This window comes from Salarias fasciatus, chromosome 22 (genome assembly GCF_902148845.1).
Source record: "Salarias fasciatus chromosome 22, fSalaFa1.1, whole genome shotgun sequence".
Taxonomy (NCBI): domain Eukaryota; kingdom Metazoa; phylum Chordata; class Actinopteri; order Blenniiformes; family Blenniidae; genus Salarias; species Salarias fasciatus.
The window spans coordinates 9,598,022-9,614,964 of record NC_043765.1 but is presented as its reverse complement, the minus strand read 5'-3'; the positions used below and the strand labels follow the sequence as shown (position 1 = coordinate 9,614,964).

Genomic DNA, 16,943 nt, shown 5'->3' with positions numbered 1-16,943 from the left:
AATGATCCTGATGAGGATCTTTACCTTTAGGATGTTTCTTCTTGTAGACGAAGAATCCAATGATGCAGCCGATCACGGCCAGAACAGCAATCCCTCCAACAAGTCCTCCAATGAGTCCAGTGCCAAGTCCTGCAGAGAAATATCTGGTCAGTGAGGAGTGTCTCTGTTTCCATCATCTAGATTCCAGATGGATTGTCAGAGGTCATCTCCCCTGATCAATAATCCTCTCCTGCCTCATAGAAACAGCAGAAGCAGTGGATTGTGTTATCAAAACCAAAACAAGCAGAAAAACTGGACGGTGGTGAGAAAAACTTTTCAAGAGAAACTCAGAAAAAGCAGGAAGTTATTGAGCTTCTTGAACTGTTGAGCAGATAAAAACACACTGATAGGAGTGAAGCTGCTGTCAACAAAGAGAAACATCAGAACGGAACAAAAGACACAGGAGAGAATGAGAGTGAAATGAAGAGTCTCTGACCTCCATCATTTGTCTTCCAGTTGGTCCTGATGTCCCGTTTGTCCAGTCTCTTGGAGACTTCCTGTCCTCCAGCCAGATGAAACACACAGCTGTACCTCCCCCAGTCTTCATCTTTGAGCCCTGAAAGATCCAGATCAACGCTCATCTGGAAGCTCCCGTCATGGTTGGGGAGGATCTCTCCTTTGACCACGTCCTCATGGAGCTCCTCCTCGTCTTTCTTCCAGAACAAGTCGGCTCTGTCGGGGTAGAAACCTGTAGCGTGGCAGGTGAGCGGAGAGGAGGGAGTCTTCTGGAGGAGAGACACTGAGGGAAGATCTGGAGAACAAGCAGGAAGACACCTCACACTTTACTGGATTCTTCTCTACACTCTTTCTCTCTCATGTCAGCCACTGCAGCCAGGAAGAGACGGGCCATGGAAAGAGGGATGAAGGAAGGCCAGATGGAGAGAGGAGAGGAGATGCTGAGAGCAGCATGAAAGAAGAGAAGCTGAGAGACAAACTCCAAACGTTTTACCTTTTCTCATCAGTGAGCTCCGACCAAACTCCACATACTTCTTCAGCCAGTCAACACATTCTGTGGTGTAGTAGTGTTTGTACCGAGCCAACATAGCTTTGTCATTTTCCCACTGCTGTTTTGTGGGAACAGCCTGTTGAACTGGAGCGATCCATGTTTCTGTCTTCAGGTCCAGAACGAGGAAATCTTCTCCATCAAAGCCGTCTTGCCAATATCCGTTCACCACTTCATCAGTTTCATCGTCCCATTCACAACCGTACATCCACTGATAAACGTGAACACCTGAGAGAGAGGAACACACACACACACACAAACACGCACAGTTTTATATTTCTATCCTTGTGGGGACCGTCCATTGACTCCCATTCATGTCTAGCCCCTAACCCTGACCCTTACCCTAACCCTAACCCACACCACAACAAAGCCTAACCCTAAAGAAATGTTTTTGCACTTTTACTTTTTTCAGTAACAACAACATGGTCAAGAAAACACTGTTTCTCCTACTTAGGACCGGAAAAAGGTCCCCAAAAGACACGTCGTGCCAGGTTTTCCTTGTGGGGACATTTGGTCCCCACAAGGATAGAAAAACGAGTACACACACACACACACACACACACACACACACACACACACACACACACACACACACACACACACACACACACACACACACACAGTGAGTGAGTGTTGGTGTGTGATCAGGACTCTGACTTGATGGATTTCTTCTGGATTCAGCTCCATGTTGACGCGTCGCAGCTTTTTCATCATCAATCAGTGGTTTGGATTCATTCAGCAACTTTGTTCAGTGGAACTGAAGACAAAGGCAATGAAGTGAGGTTCTGAATGGCTGCAGTCAAATGTTTGGACACTTTGTTGAAAAGTCTTGAAGTGAGATTCACATTGATGTGAGGAAGCAACAGAAACTCTGGATTTCCTCCAGTCTGAGCCCGACTTCACAACGCTCTCATGTGACTGGAATGTGTCGTCCTCACTCTTCTCCTCATCGTCTCGTTGGGACTGGAGGAAACTTTTCACTTGATCAACCTGTGAGCTGAGCAGCAGCTCATGGCCGCTGATCTGGAGCCTCATTTGGAAACGCTGCCGACGCTCCAGACGGAGCCTGAAAGAGGCCGACTCCACTTCCTACGCCAACGTGAAGATTGAAAGAAATGAAGTGGAGGTGAGAATAGGGATGGGAATTGTTAAGAATTTAACTATTCCGATCCCATTATCAATACTGCTTATCGATATGATTCCTTATCGATTCTCCTATTGACTCTCACTGACAACACAGATTTTATTTTAAAATCTCTTATTTAGGAACACATATCTACTTTCCTTCTGGCACCCAACTTGCTTCTGTTTGGATTGATGTGGTAGGGCTCTGGAGTGTGGAAAAATAGGATCCTTGCTGAAAGTTTCCGGACCGCGACTCTCTCACGGTGTCAGAGCGAACCACAGCCGTACCATGTCGGCCGCAAGGTGAACCACGAAAAGTCTTTCAGAAACTGAATTCCGCTCCGACGTCGGCGAACTACACAATCTTTAGCTCATAAAAATAAATACTTCTGATAAGCTTACAGCAAAAAGTTCGTCACAAAAAATCCTGCCGATTATTTATTACGAGGCATTTTATACGGAACTAGGTTCTTCAGCGCGTACTAACATTTTGTTCCGCGAGCGGTGGTGCGACTCGTCACGTGATCCTGCTAGACCAATCGCATAGCTGGATTCGGTAAACACAAAGCCAAGATGGCCGCGAGCATGGTTGTATCAACTAGTTCGGAAGAAGAGGAAAACTCGCCAGAAAGTGAGAAAAAGCTGAAATCTTTGTCGCATAAACGGTGCTGTCTGCATATTGCTTCAGTGAAGCATGAGAAAAGGCAGGATTTCACAGTCGCACGATGGAATATGTATAAGAACAGCCTACGACAGTGGCTGGAGTTGAGGGGTGAGTGCCGCAACGTAGCTGAAAACTACAAACACTGCCTGGATTTGGAGTTTGAAAACATCCCCGAGGACGCTGCCTTCCACCCCACATGTTATCGGAGGTTTATTGACAAGAACGCTATTGGCAAAGCGGAAAGGCGTCTCGTCCGTGAGAGAGAGAAAGGAGATGATAAGGAAAGCTCCTCAATAGGCGAGGCCATCCCATCAACATCGAGCAGAACAACACCGAGTCCAACAAATCTGACGAAGAAACTGCGATCAAGCTCAGGCCTGCCCGTCTCCAGCTCTGGGCCCGTCCTTCCTGCTCTGTGCATTATATGTAAGAAGAAGGAAAAATACACAGTCGAGGCAGGAAGACGACAAGTGATGCCCTCCATCAGCACTGCAAAGGGGCAAATTATCAGGCTGCTATCATGAGGTCTTGTGTGAAACAAAACATAGGTGCAGCATCAGCTGCTGGATACGGCTGGCATCTGGAAGATGGAGACCTACGAGTCACATGGATGACAAGGAATCCAGCACCTCACAGTGTTTTGCATGTGATACACTGTGTTGCAAGAGAGTGCCTGTGAGACAGGCAGATGTTCATGTGTCTCTGCAGGACTCTGTTGCACAGATCTGTGCAGGTGTTGCAACTGTACAAACACTAAGGAAATCGAGGAGAGGGAAGATGACAACTGTCCTGATACAGACAGTGAGGAATAGCATGTTGTGTATTGCCGGAGGATTGTTTAGGCCTATATATTGTAAATATGTAAATATGTTTTCCATGCAGATTTTGTGTTTGATCACTGTTGTTTTCAGTTATGAATGAATAAATGAACCACTGCATAAATGAATAGTCATTGTCATAACTATTGCCTTTTATTGAACAAATTGACATGAACATTAAAATTTCACCTTATTTGCTTCAACCCAGTGAAAGTGAAAAATTCAGTCACCTCCCTCAATTGTGCACTCCACTTTTTAAGGAAATATACACTCAAAGACGCGATTCTGAAATCTTACTTTGTCTACGTCATCAAGAGGAACACCACTCCCCCCCCCAGAAGAGGATCCAGCCTTTGGCCGGCCTCTGGATAGGTCGCTCATTTCGGCTGTATTCTTTCATCCATGGCCAGTGTTATAAAGTCAGCTGACCCCCCTGAAAACGATAGACGAGCTGAAAGTTTTCACTAACTGAGCCACAATTAGCTCGGATGGGAACGTTGCGGAGCTCCTCTCCCCAGCAGAGAGGCACTTTGGCTCGGCCTCAGCTGTCACGGCGCCTGGGTGCCTGACTTCCAGGGGCCGAGTTGGGGCCGAGTGGGTAAACGGCCCGGAGCTGCTCCACGGAGGCTCCGGAGGTCCCGAAGCCAGCGGAGGCGCACTGCGCACGGGCCACGGGGCGTGCGGGGACCTGCCGCGTTCCTCCTGGAGCTCTCTCCTCACCAGGAGGCTCCAGATCCAAATTAGCTGACCCACCTGAAGACGTTAGACGGTTGATGATAACACTGGCGATGGATGAAAAAATACAGCCGAAATGAGCGATGTCTGTCTGAGTGGGTACAGGAACATGCACACACCTATAAATAAGGTCCAGGTGTCAAAAAACTGGAGCTGCCCTTTAAGCTCAAATGGTGGAGGGGACGTGCCTCTGACTGTACCCCCACCGTGTGTGAGAGAGTGGGGCGTGGCCAGATGCGTTCAAGTGCATCCCGGAAAGTAGGCTGTGAAAAACAGGCTGTTCTGAGGAGGGCTCCTCAGAGCCACTTTTTAGACCGCTCAAACTCCGAACATAGGATCAATTTCGGGTGAACAAACTTATATACTATGTTTTTGGGCTTCTGTGACCTATATGACGTGACTGAAAAATAGCATAGTATGACTCCTTTAATCACTCTTCACATTCTTCCTGTGTACTTAGTTACCTTGTTTTCCTGTGGTGGGTGAGACTAATGGTGATCTATAGAAGGCCTCTCCTGATGGTCTGGGGCAATTTCATTCTCGATTTCTCAGTTTGCACGCCCACAGTTCACTACTAGTTATATTCTCCGAACAAAAAAAAAAAAGTCTTTGTGTTAGCTATTGATTTTGGTTCTGTCAGTCTCTCTGTTACTTATCGGTGCTGTGGTGTCGGATTGTTCTCTGTTACATGTGATATGTCATATTGTGAATTTACAGGTCCTTCTCAAAAAATTAGAATATCGTGACAAAGTGCATTATTTTCTGTAATGTACTGATAAACATTAGACTTTCATGTATGTTATATTCATTACACACCACTGAAGTAGTTCAAGCCTTTTATTGTTTTAATATTGATGATTTTGGCCAACAAATAAAGAAAAACCAACAATCCCTATCTCAGAAAACTTGCATATTCCATCCGACCAATAATAGAAAAGTGTTTTAATACAAAAAAAGTGAACCGTCAAATGATTATGTTCACTTATGCACTCGATACTTGGTCGGGAATCCTTTTGCAGAAATGACTGCTTCAATGCGGCGTGGCATGGAGACAATCAGCCTGTGGCACCGCTGAGGTGTTCTGGAGGCCCAGGATGCTTCGATAGCGGCCTTAAGCTCATCCACAGTGGGGGGTCTGGTGACTCTCAACTTCCTCTTCACAATATCCCACAGATTCTCTCTGGGGTTCAGGTCAGGAGAGTTGGCAGGCCAATTGAGCACAGCAATACCATGGTCAGTAAACCATTTCCCAGTGGTTTTGGCACTGTGAGCAGGTGCCAGGTCGCGCTGAAAAATGAAATCTTCATCTCCATAAAGCTTTTCAGCAGATGCAAGCATAAAGTGCTCCGAAATCTCCTGATAGCTGCATTGACCCTGCACTTGATAAACACAGTGGACCACCACCAGCAGCTGACATGGCTCCCAGACCATCACTGACTGTGGGGACTTGACACTGGACTTCAGGCATTTTGGCATTTCCTTCTCCCCAGTCTTCCTCCAGACTCTGGCACCTTGATTTCTGAATGACATGCAAAATTTGCTTTCATCCAAAAAAAGTACTTTGGACCACTGAGCATCAGTCCAGTGCTGCTTCTCTGTAGCCCAGGTCAGGCGCTTCTGCCAATGTTTCTGGTTCAAAAGTGGCTTGACCTGGGGAATGCGGCACCTGTAGCCCATTTCCTGCACACGCCTGTGCACGGTGGCTCTGGATGTTTCCACTCCAGACTCAGTCCACTGCTTCCGCAGGTCCCTCAAGGTCTGGAATCGGCCCTTCTCCACAATCTTCCTCAGGGTTCGTCACCTTTTCTAGTTGTGCAGCGTTTTCTGCCACACTTTTTCCTTCCCACAGACTTCTCACTGAGGTGCCTTGATAAAGCACTCTGGGAACAGTCTATTCGCTCAGAAATTTCTTTCTGTGTCTTCCCCTCTGGCTTGAGGGTGTCAATGACTACGTTTACATGCACTCAATATTCAGGTTAAGGTCGATATTCCGGTTTCTGAATCATTTGGAATAACCCGTTTACATGCTTAAACAGACAGAGTTACTCCTGTTTACATGATCAGGGATATCCCCTTTCAAACCGCGGAGCACAGATGACGCCATGACTGCATTTGCACTTTATGCCACTAGGCGTGCTGTTTGCATGTTCAACCTTATTTTACACAGACACCACAGAGGAAGAAGGGCGCTGCAGGCTCTCTCTGCATGTTGTTAGAAAAAAAGTAAGCCAGCGAGACGTGGTAATATGTTTAATAATGCGATGCACCATTTTTTTCAGTAAAAGAGAAGAACTGAATGATCGTTTTGGCACATTTTATTTACTTAGTAGCAGTTAAACTGTGTCACAAGTAGTTCCTGGACTCAAATGACCGAGATTCCTTGCGGGTAGAACATGCGCAGAGCAGTATTCCATGTCCCTTTCGACCGGGATATTCCGATACGCGTTTATATGACCAGAAATTCAGGTTAGAAAAGGAGTAACCCAGGGGTAATATTCAGGTTTTTAAAAACCGGAATATGAGCATATTCAGGTTTTTGCACGTGTTTACATGGCTGTGCGCAACCGGGTTATTGCTAATATTCTGGTTAAGAAAGGGTTATTGACTGCATGTAAACGCACCCAATGATGGCCTTCTGGACAGCAGTCAGGTCGGCAGTCTTACCCATGATTGCGGTTTTGAGTAATGAACCAGGTTAGGAATTTTTAAAGGCCTCAGGAATCTTTTGCAGGTGTTTAGAGTTAACTCGTTGATTCAGATGATTAGGCTAATAGCTCGTTTAGAGTACCTTTTTATAATATGCTATTTTTTTGAGAGAGGGATTGTTGATTTTTCTTTACTTTTTGGCCAATATCATCAATATTAAAACAATAAAAGGCTTGAACTACTTCGGTTGTGTGTGATGAATACAACATATATGAAAGTCTAATGTTTATCAGTACATTACAGAAAATAATGAACTTTATCACAATATGCTAATTTTTTTTTTGAAGGACTTGTATATATATATATATGTGTAACAGTGGTGGGCCGTCAGGGCCTGCAAAGCCTTCACTGCTGGCCTAAAAAGTTTCTGAATTACAGACTGATGTAAATTATATTTTGTCCATAAATAATTAATAAATGATTCCAAACGCCTAGCGTACGCTAACAACAGCAGATCCAGGCCTTCTGATTTACATTCACCAAGAGATACAGTAGGTGGCGGTATGCACCTAAGTTGTTGGTCGCCTACCGCAATTATTCCAGAGAAGAAGAAGAAGGAGAAGAAGAAGAAGAAGAAGAAGACCTGAAGAGAATTAAAACTTAGGTCAGAAATACCACAGGGCAAGCCCTGGCTTTATGGAGCTGAAACGCACGGATAATCTATATGACAGAACAGTTGAACTCTTTTTGAGGAAGGAAAGGAGGATGTATTTTGTCTACAAATAATGGGGATTTTGGTGAGTAAAATGTTCCTCTTTTCCTAAATAATATTGCTGTTTTATTAAGTTGTTGATGCTTATTGTATGTGCACAGATGTAGTAGGAGACTTGTGCACTTCAGCAAAGGCATTTATTCTGGCTGCACAAATATCTATCTGCTGTGCAACACCTCTTTATATGCATATCTGCCCAATAAGAGTTTTTTTTTTTTTTACAGACATAAAATAGTGTTGAGAGAGAGATGGATTGGTTCAGGTGGATCTGTTCTGAAGGCCTTAGTGTGAAATGCACGGTCCACCACTGATGTGTAATGTACGGAGAATCAGTCTCTTCCTGCTGCTAAGATTAAAATCTGTTCGTACAGTAAAAGGCTTTAATCATACAATATTGCACGCCCCAGCTGCTGAACAGGACAAGGGAAAAATAAATAAATAAATAATAAACAGAAGATCTTCTGGACGGTAGAAAAAAACCCGTACAAGCACAACGACTGGACAAAAGATGTCAGAGCACTGCTGAAGTTTCAGCACGCACACATCTAAACTCTTAATTAGGGACGTGCGAGTACCGATACCAGGTATCGGTATCGGGCTGATACTGGCCTTATTTCAAAGTATCGAGTACTCGTGAAGGCTACCGATACCAGCCGCCGATACTCAAGGCAAGAAAATCCCACATGTAGTAAGCCCTCCTCACCAGCAGTTGGTGGTAGTGAAACCAAATGGGGTGCAAGCTGCCGTTAAACATGAAAGAGGAAGAAGCTCCTCTCTGGAGCGCTGACAGGCGCAGGGCTTCACTGCAGCGGGCTGACTTCTCCATGAGTCTCATCCAGAGCAGAGACAACAGGATGAATCCAGAACGGCTGCTCGTCTCACCAGAACTCCGACGGTGTGGAAATTCTTTTATAAAAGTGAAAACGAGCCGAGCTTTACAGAATGCAAACTCTGCGATGCTAAAATTGCTTTAGGGGGTGCGCGATCTTGTCAATTTACCACAAGTAGTTTGTTGAAACACCTCAGGGCGAAGCTTGTGGACGAGAGTCTGACGCTGTTGTGCTGGAAAAAAAACAAAAAAAACCCTGCAGCCAACTCGACGGCAAACTCTGCAGAAGACCGAGAAACTGAAGAGAACCGATCCGAGAGCAGCACAAATAACACGAGCTACTCTTAGCAACTCTTTAAACTCAGGGGTTGTTCTATCTTTAACTTTAGTTCATAAAAAAAATCATTAAAATGAGTACATTTAAAATCTTTAGTCATGTAAAGTGTAAAACTCAGAGAAAACTGTTTTATCTTGCACTTTAGTTCATTTGTAAAATCAAATCAAATCGAATCAAATCAAACTTTATTTGTAAAGCTCTTTCCATATTTATAAAAACATCGCAAAGTGCTGAACAGTAAAACAGTCATAAAAACAAAAGAATAAAAACCGTGCCATCAATAAGTATACACCACACACACACACACACACACACACACACACAAACACACACAGCAGAGGAGACATGGCATGGCACTAAGCATCATGGGAAAACACCACCAGTGGGGCCGTCCACACCAGGAGAAGGCGAAGGTCATTAATACTGGGGCCCCAGCGCTCGACCCCCGACCCCGTCAGACCAAGGGGAACCCGCACACCGAGGTGTGGAGCCCCCCAGGCCAGCCAGGACCAGAGGACTCGAGCGCAGTGACCCCAGCAGAGGACCAGGACCAACTCCCGGTGTGGAGGACCCCCTCAGGAAACACTGGAGTTCAGCAGCTAAAAACATAAAAAGACATGATACAAAGCTAATAGAAAATAAGTAAGATAAGATTATAAAGGAAAAAAGTAAAATAAGTTAGAAGTACATAATAAAAATAGAACGAATAAAAAGGATAAATAGATTAAAATACAAATGCTAGTAGAAATAAAAAATAAAAAAATAAAAGAATAAAAAAAATAAAAAATAAAAATGATGGAGATAAGAACTATAAAAGGTTAATTAAAAGCCAGATTAAAAAGGTATGTTTTTAACCTCCCTTTAAAATGTTGAAATAAGTTAATTTAAAAAAGAATAAAGAATCGTATGAAGCTATTTTGATGAGACAAAGCAACGGAAGATACATGAAATGTAACATGAACATGAAAACCCTGAGTAGCATTAAAGTGTTTAACACATAATTTTAGACATTGTTCAAGTTTTTATTTACGTCTGGGTCATAAGATTCAAAATTAACAGAGTAAGAATGTTAAACTAAGAGTTTTCAGAAAAACAATCAGCTGTTGCGCAGGAAACGTCACACCGAAGACAACAAACACTGAAACACGTGGTTTTTGGCGCTATCTCGTGGTGCGTTCAGGAACAACATGTCAAAAAAGTTTTCTGCGAGAAGCAACAGTTTGTATAAAAGAGAAAATAGAGGCGAGACCACTAAAGTTCTTCATGAATAATTTATGAAAATTATGGAACAAAAGGAAAAAATACATTGAATTCATACTTTAAGTTCATTACACAAAATTAGAACCAGTGGATTCAAACCTGCTGGTTATATGATCACTTCTTTAATAATTTAGAGTTGTTTGTTTACATCTTGTACTTCAGTTCATTTAAAAAAAAAACCTAAAACTCAGAGAAATTGTTTTATCTTGCATTTAAAAAAGTGTACAACTCAAAGAATTGTTTGTTTTATTTATACGTCATGCTAGCTGACGTATCAAATAGCTAATTTAACATGCTAGATGACATTTAAGCTAGCTTTTTCAGCATGTTAGCAGGTGTTTACGTTAACTTTTTGACCAAGCTAACTGCTGTTTAAGCTAGGTTATGTAACATGCTGCAGATGTTAAAGCTCGGTTATTTAACAAGTTTCTGACCTTTGAGCTTCTTTAACAAGCTAGCTGACACTGAAGCTAGTTTAGCTAACAAGCTAGCTGACATTGAAGCTAGTTTAGCTAACAAGCTAGCTGACATTGAAGCTAGTTTAGCTAACCAGCTAGCTGAAGCTAGCTCCTTTCAGCAGCTAGCTGAAGGTTAGCCTGGTTGCTCAGCAGCCCGTTAGCTCCTTGCTGAGCAGCTGCTGGAGCTAACGGGCTGCTGACGCTGACTCAGGATCAGTGGGACATATTGATCTGCTTCCTGTCAACAATCAGCAGCCTGAATGGAGTGTGTGAGCATCACACTGAGCTGGGAGAAAGTCTGAGGAGAGAAAGGAATAAAACCCAGGTCCTCCTGCTGTGAGGGGACAGTGCTAACCACTTCACCCTGCTGCTGCTGCTGCTGCTGCTGACTCAAAGCTCAAAGAACAAGAGACAAACTGGGAGTTTTCATTCAAACTCTGTTTGGAAAAAGTTTCTTTGAATTTCACAAAGCAGCTCTCACATTTCTCTATGGATCTGCTTTGATTCTACTGGAGGAGGACTGGATCTGACCTGACCAACAAGCTGTGTGTGTGTGTGTGTGTGTGTGTGTGTGTGTGTGTGTGTGTGTGTGTGTGTGTGTGTGTGTGTGTGTGTGTGCAGGGATGGCTGGTATAAATGGGCCAGCGGGGCTAAGCCCTCCCAGCACAAAAAGACAGCTAACACAAAAAAGATGAGAAAATTATTTTTTAAATAACTTACAACAGATTGTTTTAAGTTTAGATAAAACCAAAGGTAGCAACAGCACCAATCAGGCAAAAGAAAAACACAGAATATCTCTAAATGGGCTGATTTTTTACAGCCCAGCAGATACATTCATTTGGTTCCTGTGAGTGACTGACAGGTGTCATGTCCCGCCCCCGTGGTTTACTGAGCATTTTGGGCTTGCTTCAGTTAACCCACAGGCCACTGACTTTTGACCAACAGCAGCGAGTTAACGCAGCGGGGCTGCTATTGGTGCCAGAGTTCAGAAGGAGGGAGAAAAAGTTCAGCAATGGCGGCGTCAGCATGAACCAGGTGGATTATTTGCTTTGATTGATGCACTGTCTATCCAGACGGACTTCATCCAAAAGTTACCTGACTTCAACGACATGGTGATTAACCTGTTTGCATCCCAGAAAGGCATCGATGTGAGCTTCTTTTCAAATAAGGTCGGCCCATGTCGACCTGTTAAAGGACTGTGACGCCTTGTTTTTGCTGAGTGAAGGTGTGTTTGGCTACATGTCACCAAACAGTTGTAATAAGACAGTTGCAGCAGGCATCTGTGGGCTGTCGTTGAAGTTGGATTAGAACACGTTTGTAGTGCGTAAATGTATATGTGTGTGCGTGCGTGCCCGTGTGTGCGTGAGAGAGAGAGAGAGACCGCACTAAAAAAATATAGTGTACCTGTAACTGATGTAACTGTGTATCATAGGTGATGTTTCTTTTGCAGCTCTGTTAACTACCGTATTTTCCGCACTACAAGATGCAAGTAAAAGCCTGTAATTTTCTCAAAACCCAACAGAACGCCTTATAATGTGATGCACTTTTTTTTTGCGGAAATTACAGTAATCAACCTGATCACATGAGCAAACAACCCCTGCTTGCTTTTAGCTAAGCTAGCCAGTTCAAACAGAACAGCAAACATGAAGCTTCAGGCACATTCTCCACCTCCAACCTGTCAGTCACCATAATCACACAGTTTGTCCTCCAGTCTCCCAACCGGGGAGCACGGCGCGCGGCTGCACAGCCAGCCAACGTCGGGAGCAGCTGGACGCCGGGCAGCAGCCTGCATGTTTCGACGCCGAGAGCGGCCGGCCCCGCCCGGCAGCCCACCCGCCGGGACGCCGAGAGCAAGCTGGCTGAACCCCGGTGATCAAGTGAGTTAGACCAGTCGTGGCCGCTCTGAGCTGATATCCGTGAAGAGGAGCGATCCTGTCAAACTCGCTCTGATATGTTGCTTTACTCACACATTTCAACCGAGAATGTAACCACCGAGACTGCCAATATGTATTTCGCTCATACTATTCTATACATCCTATGTGCCTCAAAATGCGGTGCGCCCCACATATATGACATTTTTTTTAATAAAAGTCATTCATTGACTGTGCGCCTATTAACCCAGTGAGCCTTATAGTGCGGAAAATGTGGTATTTAATAAGTATTATGCAAGCATTTGTTAGCCCCCCCCAACAAATTTCACCACCAGCCGCCACTGTGTATGTATGTGTGTGTGTGTGTGTGTGTGTGTGTGTGTGTGTGTGTGTGTGTGTGTGTGTGCGTGTGCGTGTGCGTGTGCGTGTGCGTGTGCGTGTGTAGACTCAGTGAAGACAGGATCAGGAAAAAAGACAAAATTCAATCAAACCTCCAGTTTGGTTCAAACGCTGCTTCACGATCTCGATGTTTCCTTTGAACCACTGCTGAGTTCCACGAGCGATCTGCGTGTATCTGTCCCAGTATGTTTGATCATCTTCTGTCATTCTGTTCGCCCAGTCCTGTTTGGGGACATATCTCCTGGTGTTGCTGTCGTAGTGCTCAACCTGAAGTTCATCCATTAAACCAACGATCACAAACTCTGGAAAGTTTGGAACTTGAGAGACTCCAGTGTAGAAATGCTTGAGAGAGTGAATGTCTGGAAGAAAGAGAAGAGAGTAAATCAATCAATAACACTGACAGTCCAGCCTGATTGGACATTTGCTGTTTCCCTCTGATCTGGCTGCTTCTTCCTTTTCTTGTGTAAAGTGTTGAGCTGCTTTAAAGCCTGAATCCATGAGATTCAAAGAGCATCTCTTCACTCTTTTCTTCACTTCATCTGATTGGAAACACTTGATGAGACCAATCAAAGCTCACTTTCTTCTCATTGATCAACTAATGATTGAAAAGCTCTTTGGAGAACTTCCGATATGACGCAGAAGCGAGGAACAGCATAATTTGTAAGCTACCAGGCGGTCTTATTCCCCCTGAAAAGTTATACATCTTCTTGATAAGCTAGTCGTGACAGATATCATGAAAGGGGGGAATAAACAGAAAGCAAAAGGAAAATCTCGGCAAAAAGTGGAGACGAGTGATTTTTCACCAAGTGACAGTGTGGAATTGGGTTGCGGCGCTAACGAAGCTAATGTGCACATCGACATGGAGGCTATTCAAGCTAACATCATTGCTGAAATACAGGCGGGCCGAGTGGATGTGAAGAAAGAACTGACAGAAAACATTGGACAACTGAAAAGTGAACTGAGCGATTTCAGAGGAGAGTTTAGTGTGAAGCTAAACACTATTGCCACTGACCTAAAAAACATAACGGATCGAGTCAAGCAGGCGGAGCAGAGATTAGCCGAGGTGGAAGAGTGGCGCACCGAAGCTAAAGAGATGCTGATCCATGCCTTGGAACACCGAGATTCTCTACAAGCAAAACTGATGGACCTGGAGGCACGTTCGCGCAGAAATAATATACGTATCCATGGCATTCCTGAAGACGCTGAGGGTTAAAATATCCAGGATTTTATCACAAACTTCCTGAAAACCGAGCTACGCCTTCCTGACGCCTCTCTCGGCATCCAACGCTGCCACCGGTCCCTTGGAGCCAAACTCCCCGCGGGCTCTATTCCGAGGTCGATCCTTATCTATTTTTTGGAGTATAAAACTAAAGAGATGATACTCCATGATGCTTGGAAAAAAAGAGAAATCTTTTATGACGGCAAACGAGTGTTTTTCGAGCAAGATGACCCAACCGAAATAATAATGAAAAGAAAGGTGTACACTACCATCAGAAAAACATTAACACAAAAGACTCTCCGGTTCCAGACTCTCCACTCAGCCCGACTCAGAGTTCATTTCGAAACCGGCCCGGTTGTTTACAACAACGCGTCAGAGACAAGAGCTGACTTGATAAAAAGAGGACTACTCCCAGAGACCACCGGAGAACGTCTCCCTACTGATGATGCACCCGTGACAAAAGCCAGACAGCCGCCTTGGGAAAGTGCAGGTGCAGCCTCACGCCGACACTGGGACAGCTGACTGAGAGACATCCAGGAAAAACTGAAAGGACTTCAGCACAACACCAGCACTTCGTAAGAACTGTTATAAAGGAATGAGGGATCACTCATATTGCATGAGTATGTGAAGTGTGAAACACAAAGGTAAAGTCATATTTCCTGTTAAGATAATATAATGTTTAAAGGAGGGGTGTTACGTGTTTTTTTTAGCCCTTTAGTATCAATCTACAGCACACTCAAGCAACAGCTTTGCCCAGAGTTGGACAGTGAAAGCTGCATTTGTCAAAAACAACTTAAATCATATTTGCCTCTGCATCATGTCTGCCTCAAAGGACTGGAGATGAGTCCCTGTCTCTTTAAGAATGTCCTCAGCTTCGCAACACGCCCCCTTCAGAGCATCCATCTCGGCTATTTGCGGTGTATTTCCCCTGGGGGAGTGCGAGCTGTGCAGGAGGAGCTGTGCAGACTACGTCAGAGCTGGGGCGGAGCTGTGCATTATGGGCGGAGCTGTGCGGAACCGAGTGTTTCAGCGCTCAACATGGCTGCCAGGGGGAGATTCAGGGATTGCTCAAATATGCATGAATGGTTCAGAAAACAGCTCCATGCATCTTTTTAATGGGGAAATGACACTATAGCATTCTACAAAGATCAAAAAAGTGGGTTGTGCATAATACCCCTCCTTTAAAACTGACCACCTTGGGGTCTGTATTCTGATTCAATAATGTGCACTGCTCCATTTCTGTTTTGTGGGAGATGGCAGTCTGCACTTGGAGGGGACCCTTCTAATTTGAGGGCTTCCACCTCTAAAATAGAAGATGAAACCATACTTCACAAATGGAAGTTTGTTCTGATTTCTTCTCATTTAAGATTTCTGTTTATGTACAGACAGATGTTTTTTTGGTTCAGGTCATCGCAGGGAATCCAGAGATGTTTTTGGAGTTCTAGTTATTACTGATTTTGATGCAGAATGAAGGATATAAAATTGTCATGCTTAGCGTGAAAGGGGTAACATAATCCTATGAAAAGAAAAAAACACAATTGGTAAAATGAAACGAGAAAAACAAGATATTATTTTTCTGGAAGAAACACACCTTCCCCAGTTAGAACAAAAACTTTTTTTTTTTTTAAATTAGGATTTAGAAACACATATTTTTCATCTTTTCAAAAAGAAAACAAGAGAGGCGTCGCAATCCTCATATCAAATAGAGTAAACTTTCAGTTCATATCTCAAATAACAGATAAAGAGGGACAGTACTTACTGGTCAAATGTTTCATTGATCATAAAGAGGTCACACTCTTGAATGTTTATAGACCACCTGGTTACAATAAACAATTACGGGAAGGGCTGGGGGGATAGCCACCGCATACAAGCAGTCCTTGAACTGCCGACAACTGTCCACCAGGGGGTTCTCCAGCTTTGAGCTCCAAGTATTTGTATTGACTCTGCCCTGTCCCGTTCTGTGTGCTGTCATCTATCGGCCACCTAAACTGAAAAAGGATTTCCTGTGTGAGTTTTCCAAGTTTCTAGCGGAGTTTATGCCAAAGTTTGATAATATTCTAATCTGTGGGGACTTTAACATCCATGTTTGCTGCTCCTCAGATGAGCTGGCCAATAACTTTAAATCTCTCTTAGACTCTCTGGATCTCACACAGTCTATATCTGGTCCCACTCACAGGTTAGGTCATACATTAGACTTAATCATTTCTCGGGGGATCACAGTGTCCATCTGTGAGTTGTCAGCTCTTCCCATCACTGATCACTCTCTTATACAGTTTGGCATCTGCGCTGTTCCACCTGCGCCCACGCCTACTGCCCCCCAACGTCGCCGCATCTTTACCTCATCTGTAGTAAAGGACTTTTCGGCTGCCTTTTCTGCTCCTGGCCTTTGCTCTGCTCCTGAACTGACATCTTTATGTCCAGACCACTTCCTTTCAGAATTCCACTCCACCTGCTCCCAGATCCTGGACTCTGTAGCACCTTTTAAGACTGTGACTACTAGAACTCCCTCTGTCCCATGGCTCAATGACACAACTCGAGCCCTGAGGCGGCGGTGTAGACAAGCGGAACGCAAATGGAAGAAGGACAGGTTACAGGTGTCACTGGACATTTTTAGGGACAGCCTCACCGCCTTTCAGAGGGCAGTAGGGGATGCTAAAGGGCAGTACCTCTCCAATCTCATCAGGAACCATAGCCACCGCCCTGGAGTACTGTTCAAAACCATTAATTCTGTAATTAACCCTTTGTCTGTTTCTTTGAACGATGTTTCT

The 16,943-nt window shown here is 44.3% G+C and overlaps 1 protein-coding gene across 3 annotated transcripts in view; it reads right to left on the bottom strand.

Moving 5' to 3' along the window:
* The window catches only part of LOC115409068 (class I histocompatibility antigen, F10 alpha chain-like), a 55,339-nt gene that overhangs the window by 30,930 nt on the left and 7,466 nt on the right, over positions 1-16,943 (bottom strand). For all 3 annotated transcript variants that reach the window (XM_030120056.1, XM_030120057.1, XM_030120055.1), the window contains exons 2-5: positions 13,049-13,315; positions 989-1,270; positions 476-790; positions 25-129 (exon numbers count right to left, since the gene is read on the bottom strand). In XM_030120056.1, coding sequence (XP_029975916.1) covers positions 25-129; positions 476-790; positions 989-1,270; positions 13,049-13,315 — 969 coding nt within the window. The remainder of the gene's footprint in view (positions 1-24; positions 130-475; positions 791-988; positions 1,271-13,048; positions 13,316-16,943) is intronic.